At 39.6% G+C, this 19,123-nt stretch overlaps 1 protein-coding gene across 11 annotated transcripts in view; it reads right to left on the reverse strand.

Annotated features, from left to right (window-relative positions):
* Positions 1-19,123, reverse strand: part of MANBA (mannosidase beta) — a 63,566-nt gene that overhangs the window by 4,511 nt on the left and 39,932 nt on the right. For 8 of the 11 annotated variants that reach the window (XM_035896028.1, XM_009640528.2, XM_035896027.1 and 5 more), the window contains 6 exons: positions 17,649-17,867; positions 16,166-16,330; positions 14,245-14,389; positions 8,364-8,506; positions 6,276-6,533; positions 3,794-4,109 (listed from right to left, as the gene is read on the reverse strand). In XM_035896028.1, coding sequence (XP_035751921.1) covers positions 3,885-4,109; positions 6,276-6,533; positions 8,364-8,506; positions 14,245-14,389; positions 16,166-16,330; positions 17,649-17,867 — 1,155 coding nt within the window. In that variant the 3' untranslated portion in view covers positions 3,794-3,884. Of the gene's footprint in view, positions 1-657; positions 816-1,786; positions 1,903-3,793; positions 4,110-6,275; positions 6,534-8,363; positions 8,507-14,244; positions 14,390-16,165; positions 16,331-17,648; positions 17,868-19,123 lie in introns of those variants that run through there. The other 3 variants (XR_004842249.1, XR_004842248.1, XR_004842247.1) reach the window with 1 other exon arrangement.

Consider the following 19,123-nt stretch of genomic DNA (forward strand, 5'->3'; position numbering starts at 1 on the left):
CGCTTGGCGTGGTGGGCTCCGTGAGTGCAATCTCATGATCAACTGCCAAAAGCAGACCCCCAGGAACAGGCTCTGGCAAGCAACCAGCCTCCGCACCTTCCTCCTGACTCAGGTGTGTTCCCCTTCATGCTGCAGCATGTTTCCTTTGCTGTAGTGGCCTAGACCAAAGACACCTCTTTGCAAAAGACACCTTTTTTTGCAAAGATGCAAAACTTGGAAAAGCTTCCAAGGAAGCACTCTAGTAAACTGGAGCAAAATAAGTCTTCCTTGTGTGGCAGAAAGTACCAGCAAAAAGGGGCCCTCTCAAGCTTAAAATGGTCTCTGCAGGTCCTGAATGGGTTCAGAGCCAAATCTCTGCCAGAGGCCAGTTTTAGGACAACGAATTAGCCAATGCCATACAGCTTTCTTTCAAAACCTGCTCTCAAGGTCTGTTCTGGAAGGGCATTTTGTCGTGGCTCCTGCTGAGGGGAGCTCTGACTGCTGCTTTTGCCATCTGTGGAGGACAGCCCAGAAGCAAATGAAGGCCATCAGCACAAGCAAAACCAGTGATCCCTTGAACAAAACATTGTAAGGCCATACCCTGAAACAATACCAATGAGGTCACTCCCCTCTACTCTTGCCACCAATATTTTAATGACACTGAGGACAAGCACTTACCAAATGCTCCTGCTGCCGATCCCCAGCCCATCAGACGCAACTGGCAACCCAGGTGCTGCCAAGTACTGCAAGGCCACTCAGATGGCTACAGCTGGACATGTGGACAGGAGCAATGGATGCTCTGAAGATCACTGTTGCATTCCTATCTTTGCCCTGATCTGAGACAAAGGCAGAACAATGTAACAAAGTATAGCACAGTATGCCACGGCAAAAGTACTGTGGGGAAATGGTTAACCAAAGGTACGTGTTACAGCCACTGCTGCACGGGGGAGAGCAGAAAATAGCATCTATAAATACATATCTATACAACACCAGGAAACCAAAAGAACATATTAAGGATATTAAGACAATTATGGAAGTGAACCTCCCCCATTAAATTCTGTTTTGAGCTCAAGCATTTGGCTTAAACAATTGCTAATCTTTCTTAACAGCACCTAGTGCTGAATTAAAGCTTTCCAGTAAGAAAGAATGGACCCACTCTTTAGGGAGCTTTTGACCTTCAAAAATAACTAATTTAAAAATTGTCTGAACCTTTTAATGCCAATCTAGTAACTGCAGAAAGCAACAAAAAACCAAAACAAAACAAACAAAAAAAAACAAACAAAAAAAAACCAGAAAAACAACCCAAAACCCCAGAATAAAAACCCAACTACATTGTACAAAAGAATGCCCTTCTGCAAGACAGTGCTGACAGGCGTTAGCTGCATAGCCACTGCATCAGTTATTGATCATGTACCACATCATTTCTTTCATGATTTTGCTTAAAATTTGTGATGGGCTAAGCAAGGTCACAGTTATCCAAATTCATGGGTTATGGCTTCTAGCAATCTAAAAAGCTCTTTTGTACATCTCTGAAACTTCATTCATATTCAGAGATGTGCTAAGAACATGTATTGACCTCCTGATAGTCCCCTTGATTGTCTTTGCAACAAGTCAGTCTGTCAGAAGTTTTACTTATTTAACACTATTACATGCCATTTTGAAATTCTATCTAGATGTTGCTGGAAGAGACACTTCTACATCAGTGTAAGAGAAAGACATCAACCAACCTGCCCTTTTTCTGATACACTACAGCAATATTTATTAATCTTATTTATTCCATATTTTCTCCACATTTTTTCATCCTTACCTTATATTGACTCTGTTGCTGCTTTTATTCCAGGACACTGGAAAAACTGAAGGATTTTTCTTGTATTGTTGGCCCAGGATGCCTCTCAGATAACTTTTAAATTCCTTTATCAACATCTGCATTTTCTAATTGTTAAGTTTTATTCATGACTATAATTTTCCCTATTTATTTTATATAGCCTGTAAACATTGGCACATACACATACATATTTTGATCGCTTTCATGTTTTCTTTCAACTAGGACAGAAGTTTTGAATCAGAAAAGCCCCCTCCTATGCAACTGCAGTTAGTTGTTTTGGCATTTGTAAGTGATTCCCATTTATCGTTTCCCTTTCATCTTTAAATTTTCCCTCTTGCTCAGGAGTATGTCAATTTTGGTTAATGCCCTATTCAAAAAGCACCAGAGATTGCCAAGCATCAGCCCATACACTCATCTCTTTGCCCATTGAAACTGCAATCACTGCAAGAAAACAACCCCCCATTCCAAGTACTCTAACTGACCAAGGGAACAGACAGCCACTCTCCCCCTACGTGCTCCAGACCCCCAGCACCACCAGCAAGCATCACCCACATGGTGCTTTAACTACAAAGGTGGACATCACCAATAGGACTTGTTCAAATGCCTTCTACTGTAAAGTGCTAATTCTGCTTTCAGCTCCACAGGTTACAGCACCCACCATGCTGAAGCAAGCTTATTTTCTTTGTATGAAATGCCAAAGTGAGATGACATTTCTATGGGAAACCCAACCATTTTAAAAACAACTTACTTGGAAACAGAATAGAAGGTGAAGCACCATTACTTTGTATGCACTACAGAGTTCAGTGTGCCACCAGATCTAATTGCGAGACAACAGTGTCTTCTATGGGGAACCCAGACACAAAGAAGCAAAATTAAGATGTTGAGGTTTCCCTTTGTTGATGTTCGTATTTTAAAGGTCACACATTCCCACCTAATTATGACACAATTTGCTTGATAAACAAAGCTAAGCCAACTCCTCCTCTGGAAGGAGGAAGAACAGTGTGGAGCACAGGGCCGCTCATGAAGAATGCCAGGCGGTAACAGCACAGCTGCACAGCAATGTCCGAGGGAGAACAGCGGCTGCTGCACTATGCATCTACTAGAGAGAAAGCAGTGACTTGTAACTCTGTGGTCCTCTCATGACCATTTCTTCTCTGTACTGCCTCCTTTCTCTCTGCACCTTTGGTCAACTCTTCTCCCCATTCCTTTTCCCACAGCCAGGTATCTCTCATACTATACCACATTATGCAGGATCCCATGGAGCAGCAGCAGGTTTGCCCCTGTACCTGCAGCCCTCTGGAAAGAGGCAAAACTAGGTGCAGAGCTCTCAAGGTTATTGCTCAGTGTTGCACGAGAAGAGAGAAGAATAAAAAGTCTCATACTCAATTCCCCTTTCAGAAGGGGGAACAGATCTACCCGATGTCCAACTAGACAGCCCAAGTGTCACATCTGTTTGGAAGCCAGCCTTGCAGGAGGCAAGCAGGACACCTGACGGAGCTACAGGCATAGGTCTGAAAGGGGAGGATTAGGGCTCTCCCGATTGGGCTGTAGATAGACCAAACCACTCTCAGCAGGGGCATACCTGTGGAGGTGGTCCCAGCTTCACTCCCTACCCTTCCCCCTTGCCCCCAACACCCCTTGCCATTATCCTAAATTTCCACTTACACCATAGTGAAACTGGAAGGAAAAACACCCCAAACTTATTTTTACAACCATAGTCTGAAGGTGCATATTTCTGTTGCCCCTTAATTGGGAAGAATTCACAACCCAGTAACTCATCTCATGTGAACTGGACAGCTCAGACTAGCCCTCTTGCACCAACTCACCCCTCCAATTTTATACACAGGATATATTTTTCCCATTACCTGAGAAAGCCTTACTTTTAATGCACCACATATATTATACGCAAGCTTTGCTGTTGGTATCTTTACATTGAACCAGCAGTTAAAATTCACACAACAGGAATAGACAGTACGTTCTCCAGTCAGCTCAAATTGCACGTCACTTCAACTTTATTCAAATTCTTCTAATTTTTTCCTCTTTCTGTTTCACTCCTTATCTAGAAGGAAACGAAGTATCCTCAGGCAACGTCCACCAGAGAGGTCAAGGTTAGTGACTTTTCTAGTTCTTCAACACTGGTAGGTTCCCAAGGATAAAACACAACCACTTTGTTCTTTTTGGTCATGAGGAAACCATTATCGCTAAATCTCCCTTTAATACTCCCTACATCCAGAGAAACAAAAGGAGCAATTGCAGTGGTCTGAAGAACAAAGACATAAACGTCATCTTGTTGGGATACAGAGGCCTGGAAGAGAAATAAATAAATAAATAAATGAAAATATACATGTTAAACGAGAACCCAGTTACACTCAAACTGGGAAAGACCTGCATGTCAGTAAAACAGGCTGAACAACCACATCTGATCAAAATTACTCTTCTCTTATGGAAATCTCTTCTGGAACAAAAGGTCAGATCAGCAGGATTCATATGCAAGAATCATGCAAAAACGGCAAGTGTTATTATAGCCTTCCTACAGAATACTACAGATTGTGGAAAAATGCCATGAGGTGTTACTACTCAGCCATCTTCCTATGAAAATAACCAAATAAATGGGGTATCCTTTACTTACTGCAGTGAAAGAGATTTGTCCTTTCACCAACTCACTTCCCTCAACCTACAACTGAAGTAGCTGTCCTTTCCGATTACATCAGCAATAGAAACAAACAGGAGCAAAAGATCGAAAAAAATCACAGTTACACAGGAGGACACCTCATCTAAATGGAACATGGCAGTGAAGTCCTTACCCTACACTTAGAAGGCAGCTGTACTGTGAAATATCAGGACAAGGTATAATGTTTCATATTAAGTTCTATCAGTAGTTAATCTCAGAGAGGCTTCAAAGCACAACCAGGACGCATTTTGATGTGGCACTCCACATTCACCATCATGAAATCATTTTCACCATCACTACATCATTCTCAAATACCAGTTAACAGTATATAAAACAGAGACAAATTAAGTGCAGAAATCACATCCTGCCTGCACTATTCATTGTTAAGAAAAAGCACACACCCTTTACATTTTCTGGTTTCTGAAAAAACACCAAAGTCTTCATGTTTTCAAAAGCAATGCTACGAAGAGTAGCACTTGGATTAGCAATGTATTGCAAAGTCTAGTTAGTTCATTAGTAGCTATGTATAGAAGCTCCAGCTTCTCACAGAACAGAATAATTTTTTAAATCACAGCTGAATACTTTCTTAAAATAACCACTTTGCATTTATCCTTGCTAGCTATCCTTATTAGTACTGCAGAGACAACATAGCGATGGGAAAAAGGAGTGAAATTCCCCAACGATGCTCCAGTTGCAGAGCTTTTATTATTGATGATGTCATCCACAAAAAAAACCCAGCATGACTCAGACTCCAGATTGTGCCACCAGCTGAAAAAAAAATAAAACCGGGCCGATTTCTTTCCTTTGTATACTCAGGAGGCAGGCCATGCTGCCGTGAAAGAGATAAGAGGGGAAAATCTGGCCCATTTTCTTCTTGTAAAGCAGTTATGCTGGTTCAGATTCAAAGAGATTAAAGACCTCTACTCCCCCCCTTGTTTAGTTTAGCTCTAAAGAGCAAAGCTGCAGTTTGGAAGTCAAATGTGAGAACACACAGGCCCTCACCCTGCCAATCTGCTGATTAAGAATTTTGCAATAAAATTTACATGCTAAGTGAGACTCAACAGAATGTGTGCGTATACACACACAGAGCATGCCTGCTCTCTATTTATAGAGCATGCTTACCAGGAGCAGAAGAAATCAAGGGAAAAGCAGCAAATGGACTAAATGACGGTGTTATACAACACAGATGCTTTTTGTGCCTGTTCAGAAGACTGACACATTTGCCAGATATTAAGAAATAATCACTATTATGCAAATCAGAACCCTCAGCTGGAGGGCAGGCAGAAGGAGGAAAGGAGCATGCAATATCGCATGTTAGCAATGGTACAGCAAACTGAGAATTAGAGCACTTCAAGAGGAAATACTGCTGACAATAATGCACTCCACACGCAACCAAACTAGCATCACCTAATACTGACATACAGTACTGTCTGCAAAACAAAACACTTAGCATGATGCTATTTGCTGTCTAGGGACAAAAAGAATGAAAGAAGCAAAGCTGCAGCAGTCAGGTGAAAGACAGTCAAAGCAAAATAGAGACTTCATTACTTAAAACAAAACCCAAACAAAAAACCCCACAAAACACCAACGCCACAAACCCCACCAGTGTTATTTAGATATGCATATAGTGACACAGAAAAAAAAAAAAAAATCTGATTTTGAACTTCAACACGGAAGCTAGAATTGCAACAGCTAAGGAGAAAGAACATTCAGTGGAATCAGACACTGCATAGCAGGCAAACAACTCAAACCAGTAAGATTAGCAAAACCAAACAGTAATTTAGCATGACTGATGCTTACACTTAGCTGGGTCTTTTGTAATCCCACAGCATCTTTTAGAGATGAAAGGAAGTGATGGTTCGTAGGACTCTGCAGCCCACCTTCTCCCACAAGACTGAAAGTAATAACGCAGCTTTTCCTGGTACAATTTCTACATCTTTCCAGCAAGTCATTTATGGACTCCGTATAGATGGGGACAGCACTTTGTGCTTTAACAATCACACCGTCTTTGGCAAGGGTGCATACGGGCTCCAAAGAACTCCAGGCGTGTACAACGACCTATCAAGCATGTTGAGAGAGCACAAAGCTTAGAAGAGAAGTTACAGCTGTGAAGACAACCCAGCATCCTAGGTTTCAGATTGCTCATTGCAAAGAGATGTTCTCCTGATAGTACCAGCTGATTTCCACCTAGCAAGAAACTCCACAAAGATTTAAACAATCAATGCAGCACAATAATTAGATCATTATATAAATCTAACACAAGGAGTCAGTTTCAAACAGTCTGGATCCATTGCTGTTCTTGATCTGCAAGCCTTTTTGTTTTCTCCAGGCTCCCTGAGAGGAGGGGATTGCCAATTCCTGCCAAGGGAGTGCTGAGAAATGAAATTAAGTAAGTGACTAATCTGTTGACTCTTTTTCCTCCCCTCCCTGATTTAAAAAAAAAAAAAAAAAAAAAGGTCACACAAAGGATTTTCTTGAGATTGCTCAGAGTTATCTGATGTAACCCAACTGGGTAATCTAGAGCTTCTGCACAATCACTGCTAAACAGAAGCAAGCTGCATCATCTTAAAAGGGATTATGGAAGTTATATTAATACAGTAAAATATACATTACCAGAGATCATGCATGCACTATGAATGCACCCTTAACTTAAATAAAAATAAAAAAACCCCAAAAACCAAACAAACAAAAAACCAAACCCAAACCACCAACCACACATAATTTGGAAGCTAGGCACTTGAAGAGAATTACAGCATTCTCTCTCTTCATATATTTTAGGTTATTTTTGACATTAATGGACATCTGCAGTCAGGAACAGATCTCAACTGCTTTCAAAAGTTTTAACTTCCAAATTTTCTTGAAGTGTGAAATACCCTACTGCCAATGCTTCTCTGACATTACCAGAAAATCTGAATTTAAGCCTGTTACAATAATCAGATGAGAAATAAACAATTTAATGAAGTGCAGTCCTACTCTAAGAACTGACTATCCAGAAATTGCAACCATTTTCTATACTATATATTACTATATATGAGTAACCTTATAAATCTGAAAATTCACAGCAGCCCACCAGACAGTGAACTAGGAATTAACATATGCATACTACTAGTTCCGAAATGATTAGTGAGTCATTCCAGGTGTCTAGATCTAGAGAGCGCATTTCTCCCCAGCCTTTTCACATGTCAAGAATTGTATCTTGTAGTGCAAAATGGCCCCTAAATTCATTTTGGTTGCCATATGATTAACAGCAATAAAATATAACAAACTGAAAAGCAAGACTCTGTTCTACAGGACAACTCAGCAACCCAACTAACTGCCTAAGAAATCCAATCAGTCTCTATAGCATTATCAGAAAACAGTTAAGGCATCAACTGTGAAATGGTGACACTGCATAGGTGACCTTGCAATTAAAGTAAACCTAGATGTTCTGTTGCTATTTCAGAAAATAATCTATTTCTTTTTCCCAAAACAGTGGAGTTTGAGTACTGGCAAGCAATGCTACAATCTTCCCTCCTCCCTCCCCCCCTCCCCGTCAGTTAACCTAGTTCTACCAACCAGGCAACAATTTTGTTAAGTAGTGAGGTACCATTTTTCACACTTTGTTCTATTTAACCATCCATCAATCCCTTTAAGATTTCAACAGAACAGTTAATTTCAGGCCTATACCTATAGACTATAAGCAATGCAATTAATTCCTTGTTCTGTGAAGCAGTATACACTACTATAATAAAGGATAGCGTTGCCCCTAAGAAGATTAAAGATAAGAATTGCACCTCACTTTGTTTGAGCATGGACTTGCTGAAACTTGTCTGTACAAAGGTGTGCTCATTTCAGCTTCTCACATTTTTGCGGGAGGGACACAAGAGTGGCAAGAGAGGTGTCACGTACCCTCAGAGTCAGCTTGTGGTCCGCATGAAGATCTGAGACACCATAAATGTACAACACACCTTTGTCTTCATAGGCCACAGGCAGCAGTGGTGCAAAGAAGTTCTGGGCAAAATAATGGAGCAGTTTCCACTTGCCACCATACTCTGAAAAGGGTTAAAAGGAAGAAAGATTCAGATTGAATCAAAGATTGCCTTGGTACACAGTCCTTTCCTGTGCTCTCTTGCTCCTGCTATGGCAATACAATATCCCCCCTCCACTCCTTTTCACCTCTGTCAGGTGCAGGGAACGGCTGAAGTTACTCTTGTTTCTTCCAGACAAGGCTGTGCTCTGGAAGGAATCTGATGCTCTTTCAAGCTTTTCTTTGAGCTTCATCAAAAGGTCACATTTTCTAAGTGGTGGTCCTATCATTGCTATGCTGTTACTCAGTTAAATAAAGCCTTAAACACAATCGACATTAACAAAACTGACCCAGTGTACCACACATTAAGGAAGCAGATGGAGCATCTCTGTTGTTGAGAATCCAGACAAACACGCTGGCATTGCCACAAACTACCACCACTGTAATGAGACAACAGTGTCTGACTTTCGGTGCTTATACAAAGTGCTCTCTTCCCCTTTTTCAGTCCTCCTCTTTCAGTTCTTGCTTAGAGGAAAATCGATAGCAACAAAGACAAAAAGGAAAAAAAAAAGTTCTCAAACCAAAGACAACTCGTAAGTTAGGCAAAAAGAATTTGCCAAGACCTAGAGACAGCACTTACTTCATGGGAGTTAGTATACACGACGTAGACATATGCCAATCAGTTTGCTTTGCATCTTTAATGGAAAGCTGTACCTCATTACTTTTAATACTTTGAAAATCTGCTATTAACAAACTGGAAAAGCCATCAAATGTTTTGTCCTCTCCAAAAAAAAGCAATTTTGCCAGATGCAACACCATTTTGAAAGAGATGCTGCTTCACTGTCAGCATTTTAACTCTGTCTTTGCTCAACCATTATCTACTCATTGAAACAGCACTAAAAAGAAGCAGCAACTCAGCTGCATCATCTCATAAGGAAAGAAAAGCTAGATTCCAGTTTCATTCTTGTTTCTGGCTTTGATTTATACAGCAGGTTTAAAGTCAAGGGATCCTGAAAAATATTTCCAGTAGTACATTTCTGTTGTAACTAATTATCTCTCTGTGTTTTGGTGCTCTTAGCACTTTCAAACACCTCATAATTAAGGATTTCATCCAGAGTGATGTAGTCTTTAAAGGGTGTGTTTGTGGCTTTCACAGGCAGACCTGAACATGCTCTGCCTGCACTGCTGAATGAACTTCGTGGAGAGCAAAGTGCATTAGCTCCAGCTTAGCGCCTTGCACATCGCCTTGTTTTCAAGCAAGCTCACAACCAGCTTGGAGAACAGACAAGAAAACATCTGCCTGGAAAACCCAGAGATGAAGTCTGAAAGAAAACTTCAGGAGAGGCTGCTGAGCTTCTTTCAAAACAGACAGACTGTTGATAAACTGGTGAACATACTTGGCATAGTGGTGCTGTTCAGTATATGAATAAAGCCATGTTCTGGCAGAAAATGGTGGTGGTCTAGAAGACAATTCCACCAAAACCAGGGAGTGCTAGCAAATTACTTTTTAGGGTCATGAAACTTGAGAAGATGAGAGATTCGGACTGGGGATGGATTATCTGAAACACAGTAAACTGTGGGGCAGCATCTGATCTAAAAAATAAAAGCAATGGGCCTTGTATGAGAAACGGGCACTGCGCCTAACCTCAGGCTTTGGGAGGGGCTGAACTCTCTGAAGCCCTCAGGACTGCCACAAGACTCTCAGGAATTTCAACTGTCAGTACAATAGATGATGCTCACTGCAGGCCTCAGAGGCCACCACGAGCTCAGACAAGTTACCCAGCATGGGCTGAGGTTTCAGTGCCTGCTGGCTTGAATTTTTTCCTCAGTTTAATTTACATGATGAAAATCTAGGCTTCAACTGTCTTAAATATGAAAATGAATAATGCAATTGAAGTAGAACAGTTTCTAGTACTTAGTGTAATATAAAATCCCGTTTCTCTTCAAATGGGCCCTACCCTCAATTTCTGCTGTGCCTGGATTTGCAACTGGATTACATAACCATATTGCAGTGGAAAGAGAGAAGGTTTGCTACCGAGGCAGCAGATACAGAGATCCTCAAGAAACCCGTCCAACAGAGAAAACAACTCAGACTAAACTTGTCATTACACTTCTAAGGGGGAAAAACCAAAAAAACCCAATCAACAAATAAAAGCAAACAAACCACAAACTTAAAAGTTTGTACCATTTCAAAACTCATTCTAGGCTTCAACTACTACAGCTATTATTTTGGGATGTTTGAAAACATCACTAACCTGCTTACCTCAGATCAGCTTTTTAAAGTTGATATTTCCCTTCTCCAAAAAACCTAGAGTCATTTTAATGAACCAAAGCTCAACTGTTGGAGCATTTTCACACATGAAGGGTCTTCCAAAGATAACTTTTCCAGTAACAGGATCTTGACAATACAATTGTCAAAGCAACTCCAGACAGCACAGAAAACTGAAGCTCACTGATTTAAAAAAGCCACATTCTTCAGCTCATCTGTTGTCTTGATTTTCTTAAGACCAGAGTCACATTTCTTGATTTAAAAATAGGCAAGCTGCATATAAAATACTCCCCCTGCCCCTAAAATGGATGTAAGAAATCTGCAGATCAGGTAGCTATGGTGAGAAATCTCTGGGCTTAAACTTCCCTGTTACAGACGTGCATGCCCAAAGGCAACAGTCAAAAGTTATTTAAAACAGCCTTGGGGTGGTTCTCCTCTCCTCCCCCCACATTTAAATGAACTCTTAAAGAAATCCAAGTTCCCCATTTTTTTTCCTGATAATAACATGGGGTCTGCACTCTCTGTGGTATCAAACTTCAGAATGGGAAACTAAAATTAGGTTTGTAATGAGACCCCAGTACCCTTTTTTCTGACTCTTCCCTGAAGTCTTCCACACTGATAGCGGGAGTGAGAACAAACAGTTGTCCCCGGAACAGATTTTAAATTAATCACTTCACACCATTAAATGCAACCTGAGAAACATGCTGCTAGTTCTTTTCTCACCTCAGTCTCATGAATTCAGATCTATTATTCCCTGTAACAGCCTATGGTTTCAGCTCACCAGGGGCTCTAAATATTGAACCTGCAATAAAAGCCAGTTATCTCTTCAAGGGAATCTCATGACAACCAAGTTGGGCACTTCAAGGTGACACTTGTGTGGGAGAGAGGCAAACTGCCACATGTATGGCAGTGCTCTACACATGAACACACTGCGTAGATGCTAAAGCATTCAACATGGCACAACTGGCTCCACAACTAGGCGCTAACAATCAAAACCCAGTTGTGGTAAAAGCTGTTTAGTTTTGAACTGAAGGCAGAAGTACTATGACAGGAGTGCCGTTCTGTGTTTTCATTCAATCCCAAGCAAACATCTTAAAAGTAAGTTAAAATGAGAAACATTTGCTACCTTCTTCCTTCCCCACTTCATGAGGAAATACTTCCGCTTTGTAGGGGAAATTAAGTAAGCCCCCCCATGGCTCTCTGAAATAACAGATTTAAATAAGAAGCACTCATTGGTGATACTACTGTGCCATCTAACAAGATGCAGAAATGTGTTTTTGAAGTGCAAATAAAACTAATTTCTCTGAAGTTTTGCATAATTTCAGCCATTAGCATTTCAAAAATCCCTCTACCACACTGCCTAATTAAATGAATATTAAACCTTTCCTCATTCCACTGAGGGAATAGAGCAAAACAAAGGGACAGCTGTATCTCTGCTGAGCTTCTTTTCTGTAAACTAACTTCAACAACATATGAATAATTCAAGTATTCAATATATTTTCTACAGTGACGTCAGCTCTTTACTTAAAAAGACATTTATGGTCTCCACGATCACTTCATCTATCAATACACCTGTCTTTACAAAGAGACATTTTTCCAAGCATCTTCTTCTCTTGAGGCACTAACCTAAGAGCATGAGCCACTGCTAGAATTATAAAAATTAACATTGGGATATTCCGTCTCCTAATGCAAGTCTAGAAAGTCCAGAAAGATGAGCATTATAGTTGGACCGCTGCCTTAACATTTAAATGAAACAGCCTGTTTCTTCCACTGATTTGTTTTCCTTTGTTGGTTGCAATTACTTTGCTTGGATGAATAAAGAAATAAAACAAAAAAGAAAAACCAACAACTCTCCCCCCCCCCCCCCAAAAAAAAAAAACAACAAAAATAAAAACCACCAGAAAAAGGAAGCGGGACAAACATCTCCCAGAGAAAGAGGGAGGATGGGGTGAGCTAATTTTTTTTAAAGCAAGGCCAAATGGCATTTTGTTCTAAGGACAGATCAAGAACTTCACTCTTAGCTGCTTCTAGTTCACCCATATTTCTTCAGACATGAAATTCTTAAATAAAGATTTTCAAAAACAGAACACATGTGAAATAACTAAAATTGAAAGAGAATCTACCCAAGTCCTGTACAGCTGTCATAGAACTGCTTCTTCATTTCAAAATGACTTCTGGACAAAATGTTCGGAACATGAAACACAGCCACTTCCCTCATACCATACATTCCTCCCCTATTGCTTACTGCCTGACTTATCCCTTTCTATGTCCAATTACTCCATCATTGTATTCTAAAAGGAAAATATATATAAAAAAATATATAAAGAGATATCATGTGCATAAATAGCATACTAGCAGAATAATTTAGTCACAGAGTGATTCACCTCACCTGACACTATGTTAGACACCAAATCTCAGCTAGTCATTTTCTCCTATAAAGTTCTTCTCAGAAGCTATGCTGGGTGAGAGGTGTCATATGAAGTTCTATGAAAATAAAATTCAGCACAGAGAAGATAATTCATCCCACTTATTAGACAGCTAAAGACACAATGAACCACACTCTGGAGATAACCATCTCTCCCCCAACTGACTACAGAAGAAACCTAGATACCAAGCCTTTACACACTAAATCCTTTTTTTGACAGTGCACTACTGCCTACTGAAGGGAGAGGGTTTGCTCAGTTTATCGGGGGTGGGGGGAAGGGAATCAACCAAATTTGTTGGGATCATGGAAAGTATAAACATACATGGGTGCTCCTTCTTACCCTCCTATCCCACTAGCTCCCTCTCTGTCCATTCTCAACCAGGGTAGCTGGGTACATACATGCATCTGCACAGCTGAGCCAATAAATATAATCAGGGATTTCTAGGACAGGCCCTTTTGGAAAAGGAATTTCTTAGAAGTCTCCAATTTTGAAGGAATTGATCTTTCTAATTTTAGAAGAATTAAACTTGCCAAAAATTCAAAATTTCTCTGGAAAAACCGGGATGATATCACACACAATTTCAGGAAGATCCAGCTCTACATAAGAAAAGCAAGGGTACTTGAAAGTTTACTTCACAAGGGGGTTTGTGCCCTCAGTCTAACCATCACTGCTTCCTAATGGGCAGTTTTGTCTGGCTTCCATAATATTATTTTATTTCCTTGGAAGGAAAGAGAATACCACTTAAACAAAAAAAATGTATTTTTAAGAAACTAGGAGTTAACATACAATTTTAACTTCTCTAAACTATACCTTGCTAAAACAAGGGTAAGAGTTGGTGGCTGCTAAATCTGAACTTAAACAGCAAAACTTCCATAGGAAAAGAACTGCTTTGTTCTTTACCCTCTTCTGCTTTCACAGATTATTAGGGTGATCCTGAAAACCACTTTTCTAGAAAGCATTTCTAAAGGATGGACAGAAACATGTTGAAAGTTTGCCAAGTTGCCCAAGATAGAGAGCAGAAACAAGGCTGATAGTTGGTGCTTTTTACCAGACTGTCACAAAACTTACCCAAGGAAGCCCACGAAGGTGCCTGCCAAATGTCATTGAGTTGCCAGTACAGAGCTCCCATTGTGTGTCCTTCTCCCTTGATTATTTCACTTTGACTAAAACGATAGAATTCAGTTTCTGTCTTTATACACTGAGCCTGCATCACCTTCATCAACAAACACACAGGAAAAAAAAAATTGGTGTATTGTATTTTATATTTTACTCTACTTTCAAAGCACGTGTGTATATATTGACATACAACACACACTTCACAGCAACAACACATAACTTTAAACTTGAGCCTTCAAGAGTATGCACCTACAGTGCAGTGGGCCTCTGCTTCAGAGAGTTCTACTCCTAGCAGCTCCCAACAGCTTTACCAGCAGGATCTTTAGAGAAACTCTGGAGGGGCTACTTCCTGTCTTCCATCCAGTGAAGATCACTGGGCAACAGGGTCTTTGAAAGGTAAATGGAAGACAAAGGAAAGAAAAATAAATTTAAAATAATTTTTGTTAAAGTTAATGCAAATAAGAAACCCCAAGAGTTGCAAAATAACGTTATGCTGCACTACCTCCATTACAATGCATTACCATGATCCCTATACTCTGAACATATAACACACATTCCAGGTATACAGTCAAAACTGTGCACCAAAAGAGCAACCTTTTTTCACCCTGCACTCCCACTTCTTGTCTCCTTCCCCATCTTGTCTTTAAAAAACACTTTTCAGAATTTTTCATTGGCCAAGTTCTCAACAGAAGCCAAGAAGCCCGTTATTTTCTTTACAAAGTATATTATTAGGCTGGGGAGCTAGTAAAAGAAAGTCTCAAAATAAAGGAAATTGTTGTTCTTTGGGACAGCTCAGAAGGTAAAGACAACACTTCTAGTTGACCACTAGAGCCAAGTTTACGCTCCTTATCCTTTCTGCTATCCTTATTTTGGTATTCTTAAATTGTTTAACCTGTTAATAAGGCCCTGGCAGACTTAACCCTGCAGAAAACTCTCATAGCTTTTTGAGTCACGACCACACTGCACAAGTTTTACCCCTGTTTCCAGTTTCACAGCATCATCTATCCTTGTTCTCTTGTCATCAGCGCCTAAAGTTCTCCAGCTGTTTTGTTTTTATATCAAACTTGCTGACAGCAGCTCTCAAACATCAAAAACTTAGTGAATGTGCAGTTATTCTCATCAAGAGCATTTCTGAAATTCTTGGAACACAAGAAGTAGCAGCACCTTAAACTTTCCTAATAGCCCTAAAAAGTTACTTAATATAATTTAAAAGTCACATAAAAACCATGAAGAAACAAGCACGAGGTAAACTACTATGGATGAAGAGCAAAATATAACCTACTGATTTGAAAAAAACCCACCAAAATAGATTCTCTAAAATATCAATATCCGAGTCCATAACAAAATAAAAGCTACTAATAGTCTCATTATAGAGAACTGCATTCTCTGGAAACAATCTTGTTTCAAAAGCTCATGCATTCCTTGGGGCAAAAATCAAAGCAGTAAGCCTACAGGGGCCACATGAAGAGCAAAACATACCCACCCTGGAACAAGGAGTAACAGCGCAGCACTAGGAATAATCAAATACCAAGGAAGGCCAGCACATCCCTGCATCCCCAGACAGCTTCATGAGTGGGCCCAGCTGGGGACAGGGAACAAGGTAGCACATGCAGCCAGACTTTCTCCCAATTGAGCCAGTTTCTGGGAAATTCCTCGAGAAGTATTCCAGCCCTTCTATGATAAAAATTGGAGCCTCTCTCCAACAAACAAGAGACGAGCTAGTTCCAAAATAAACTGGATTCCCCAATGTGTCAGTGCAGAAGCTTTCTGTATGACTGAACATTACCTAACAGAATAGGCCCGGTTTTAACTGCTGACAGTATCTAACAGAATGAGTATTGACAGCTACTTATACTGAAGACATCACTATTACCTGAGTGAGGTAAATCATATCTTTGAAATTCTTTATGGGATCTGTGCTCTGGGGAAGCTTGAAATGATGCCCAATCTGTTGAAGCATCTGATCATTGCCATTTTCATGGTGTTGTCGATGGAGAGAAAAATTGCTTGAGTAGGACCAGTCCTCAGTGGAGGAAACCTTTTAAAAAACCCACAAAAGTAAGAGATACGAACAAAAAGGCAAAAATTTGCATTTTATGACTGACAGGATATTCAGGAAAGGATATCCATTACAGCCTGCTGATTTAATCCAAAACCTTTAAAACTGGTAGTATATCTCTATAGTGCCTCATGCAGTCACGCAAGGTTTTTGAATCAGTAACACCCTTTGCTTATGCTCCTTGTACAAATAAACAAAACCAGAAAACCAGACATTGCTGTTGAACCCAGAAGAGCTACTTTTGGCTCAATGGCATTTCACATATTTTTCCTAAGTTTCAGTTTGGCCAAGGGACCTCAGAGGTTTGCTTGCGTTCATACTAAGTCAGAAACATCCAGGATTAAGTTGGAAGAATGTACTCCAGTCAAAAACATTTAGGCACAAAAGTTACAGAGTTAGTAGGGCTATAAATTCTAATAATGTGTATATTTTCAAGACTTGCCTCCAAAAACAAATTATAATGAAACATTTTTTTTTTCAACTAAGGACAACAATGCAGCATAGCTCATACAGTTATTATTGTCAAACTTTCATGGTAATTACAATCTCTATAAAATCTTTTTATTTAAGTTTGTTCCTTTTTAGGCTGGATTGAATAATTTTCATTGTTATTAATATGGATGAATGTACTGATTATGTCTCAGATAATATACTTTGCCCAGCAAATTGAAAGGAACATTCTGAACTCCTTTTAGTTGCATGCATGAGTATCAACACAATATTCATCTCTCTCTGAACAAATGGACAAACAGCATGATATGTCTCTGCTCCAATTGGATAAATAGAATATACAATATCTAAATTTAACAGGAGACAAAACCAAACCCTCTTATATGCAATACATAAAGAAACAAATTATTTAAGAAAAAGGTAAAAATGATAAAAATCAATACATTTTAGAATACAGCACAATTTAGCATTTGTCATGTTTCTTCTGTTTCTAAATGAACACGTATCTTTAGACACAGCAAAAGGAAACAGATGTTAGGCAATCATTATTAAGCTATATATTAAACAGAATTACTATTAAAATTAATAATCTCATAATAGTCTCTCATCCAAACCTGGTTCCTCTCACAACTTCAAGGTAAATCTATTGAACACCGAGGAGGGAGAGAGTCCGGTTTCATCCCCTCCCTCCACAGCAGCATGTACCTCTATCCCACCTGTGCCATACCACAACTAACAATATATTATCCCAGCTACAGTTTGGATGCTGTAGTTTGTTGGGAAGAGACTCATTGCCCTCACTACATGAGAGCAGAGGGGGCAGTAGGGTGTGGAAGTCCAGCCTTACCTTTTCAATTGTACTGAAGGAAGGCCAGGATTGAAACCCATATTCTGAAGCAAAACGAGTTTTAGGATACACTGTCCAGTTCCAGCAGTCATTGCTGTAGTCATAGAAGTGAGTGTCACCATAATGGGTATCATAAGGATTCTGGGAGAGCCAACCTTCTTTAATTGACTCCAAGCCATTGGTGGGACTGGATGCAATGAAAGGACGACTCTTATCTTCCTGGGATTTTTAAAAAAAAAAAAAAAAAAAAAAAATCAAACAAAACCCAACCAAACCACAAAACAAAACCTGTATTTATCATCCGAATACATAGGCCACATTTTAAAAAGGTGGGGGGGAGCGGGGAGAACGTGCTTTTTCCAAATTTCTGAGTCACCACCTAGGAAACATTCCCCTTTGTGTCCTGACATTCATCATCTCTACTTGCTTAATTAGCTTCTTATTTATGTTCCTGGAGGACAGCTGGGCATGATATTGCTTGCTCTGCTGTTCTAAGGGATTCTCTCCTCACATCAAGAGATTTTCTATCTTTATATGCTTCTAAATTCTTAATGAAAGCTATTTAAAGTGTGCCTTGTGAAAAATAAACTCAAGGAACATTAACATTTTGAGTACTGTGACTTTTTTATGGAAAATCATTATTTTTGCAGTGTTTTTGCAGGAACAAGGCCATGATTTTCCCCTTTCTTATTAAGTAGTCACCTAAATTTAGTCCTGACAAAGCCAAGGTATTCTGCTACTAATGCTTGCATGGTAGCATTGCAGGTTATTGTCCTGGCTCTGCATGTTAAGATAGATGAGACTGTAAGAAGGGTTACATTTCAAATTGTTCAGAGCTGCCTTTATTTATAGCCTCAGTAGATTTAGTATACTAAATCTTTTAGCAGTACCCTACAAAGTATTGAAGGAATCCTTTTGCAGATGTAATTCATTTAGCACCCTACTTGTAGTAAGATAGAGGCCTGAGTTAGTTATCAGTCACAAATTACAGCAATTGGCTCCAATACAGGAAAGCACTTAGACATGTGCTTCTTTTTAAGAAATAGTCCCATTTCCCTGTCCTTTTTTTTTTTTTTGACATGATTAATTAATAATTAACTGAAAAAATTTACTACAGGATATCCTGGATTCCCTGAAGTCTTAGAAGTCCCTAACTTAAGTTTGAAGTAAGTTATATAGTCCAGTACTACTACTAGTTACATGTTTCCTCAGCTGACTTGTATTACACAGGACCTGAAAGTATTTCACTGTAAAGTTCCTTCTGGTGCTCAAAATAATTATTCTATGGGTTTAAAATAAAAGAAGGTCTGTCTTAGATGGCAACGCTGCACAAGTAAACTATAACTGAAAAACAGTATCAAGCCAGAACAACTCACTTTGCTGTACATGCACTGGCCACCCAACTCGCATAGCTAATCACAGAAACACCACAACATATATTTACAAACAACTCCGTTCCAAAATAACCTATCTGA

This window comes from Egretta garzetta, unplaced genomic scaffold (assembly GCF_000687185.1).
Source record: "Egretta garzetta isolate BGI_Z169 unplaced genomic scaffold, ASM68718v1 scaffold546, whole genome shotgun sequence".
Lineage (NCBI taxonomy): Eukaryota > Metazoa > Chordata > Aves > Pelecaniformes > Ardeidae > Egretta > Egretta garzetta.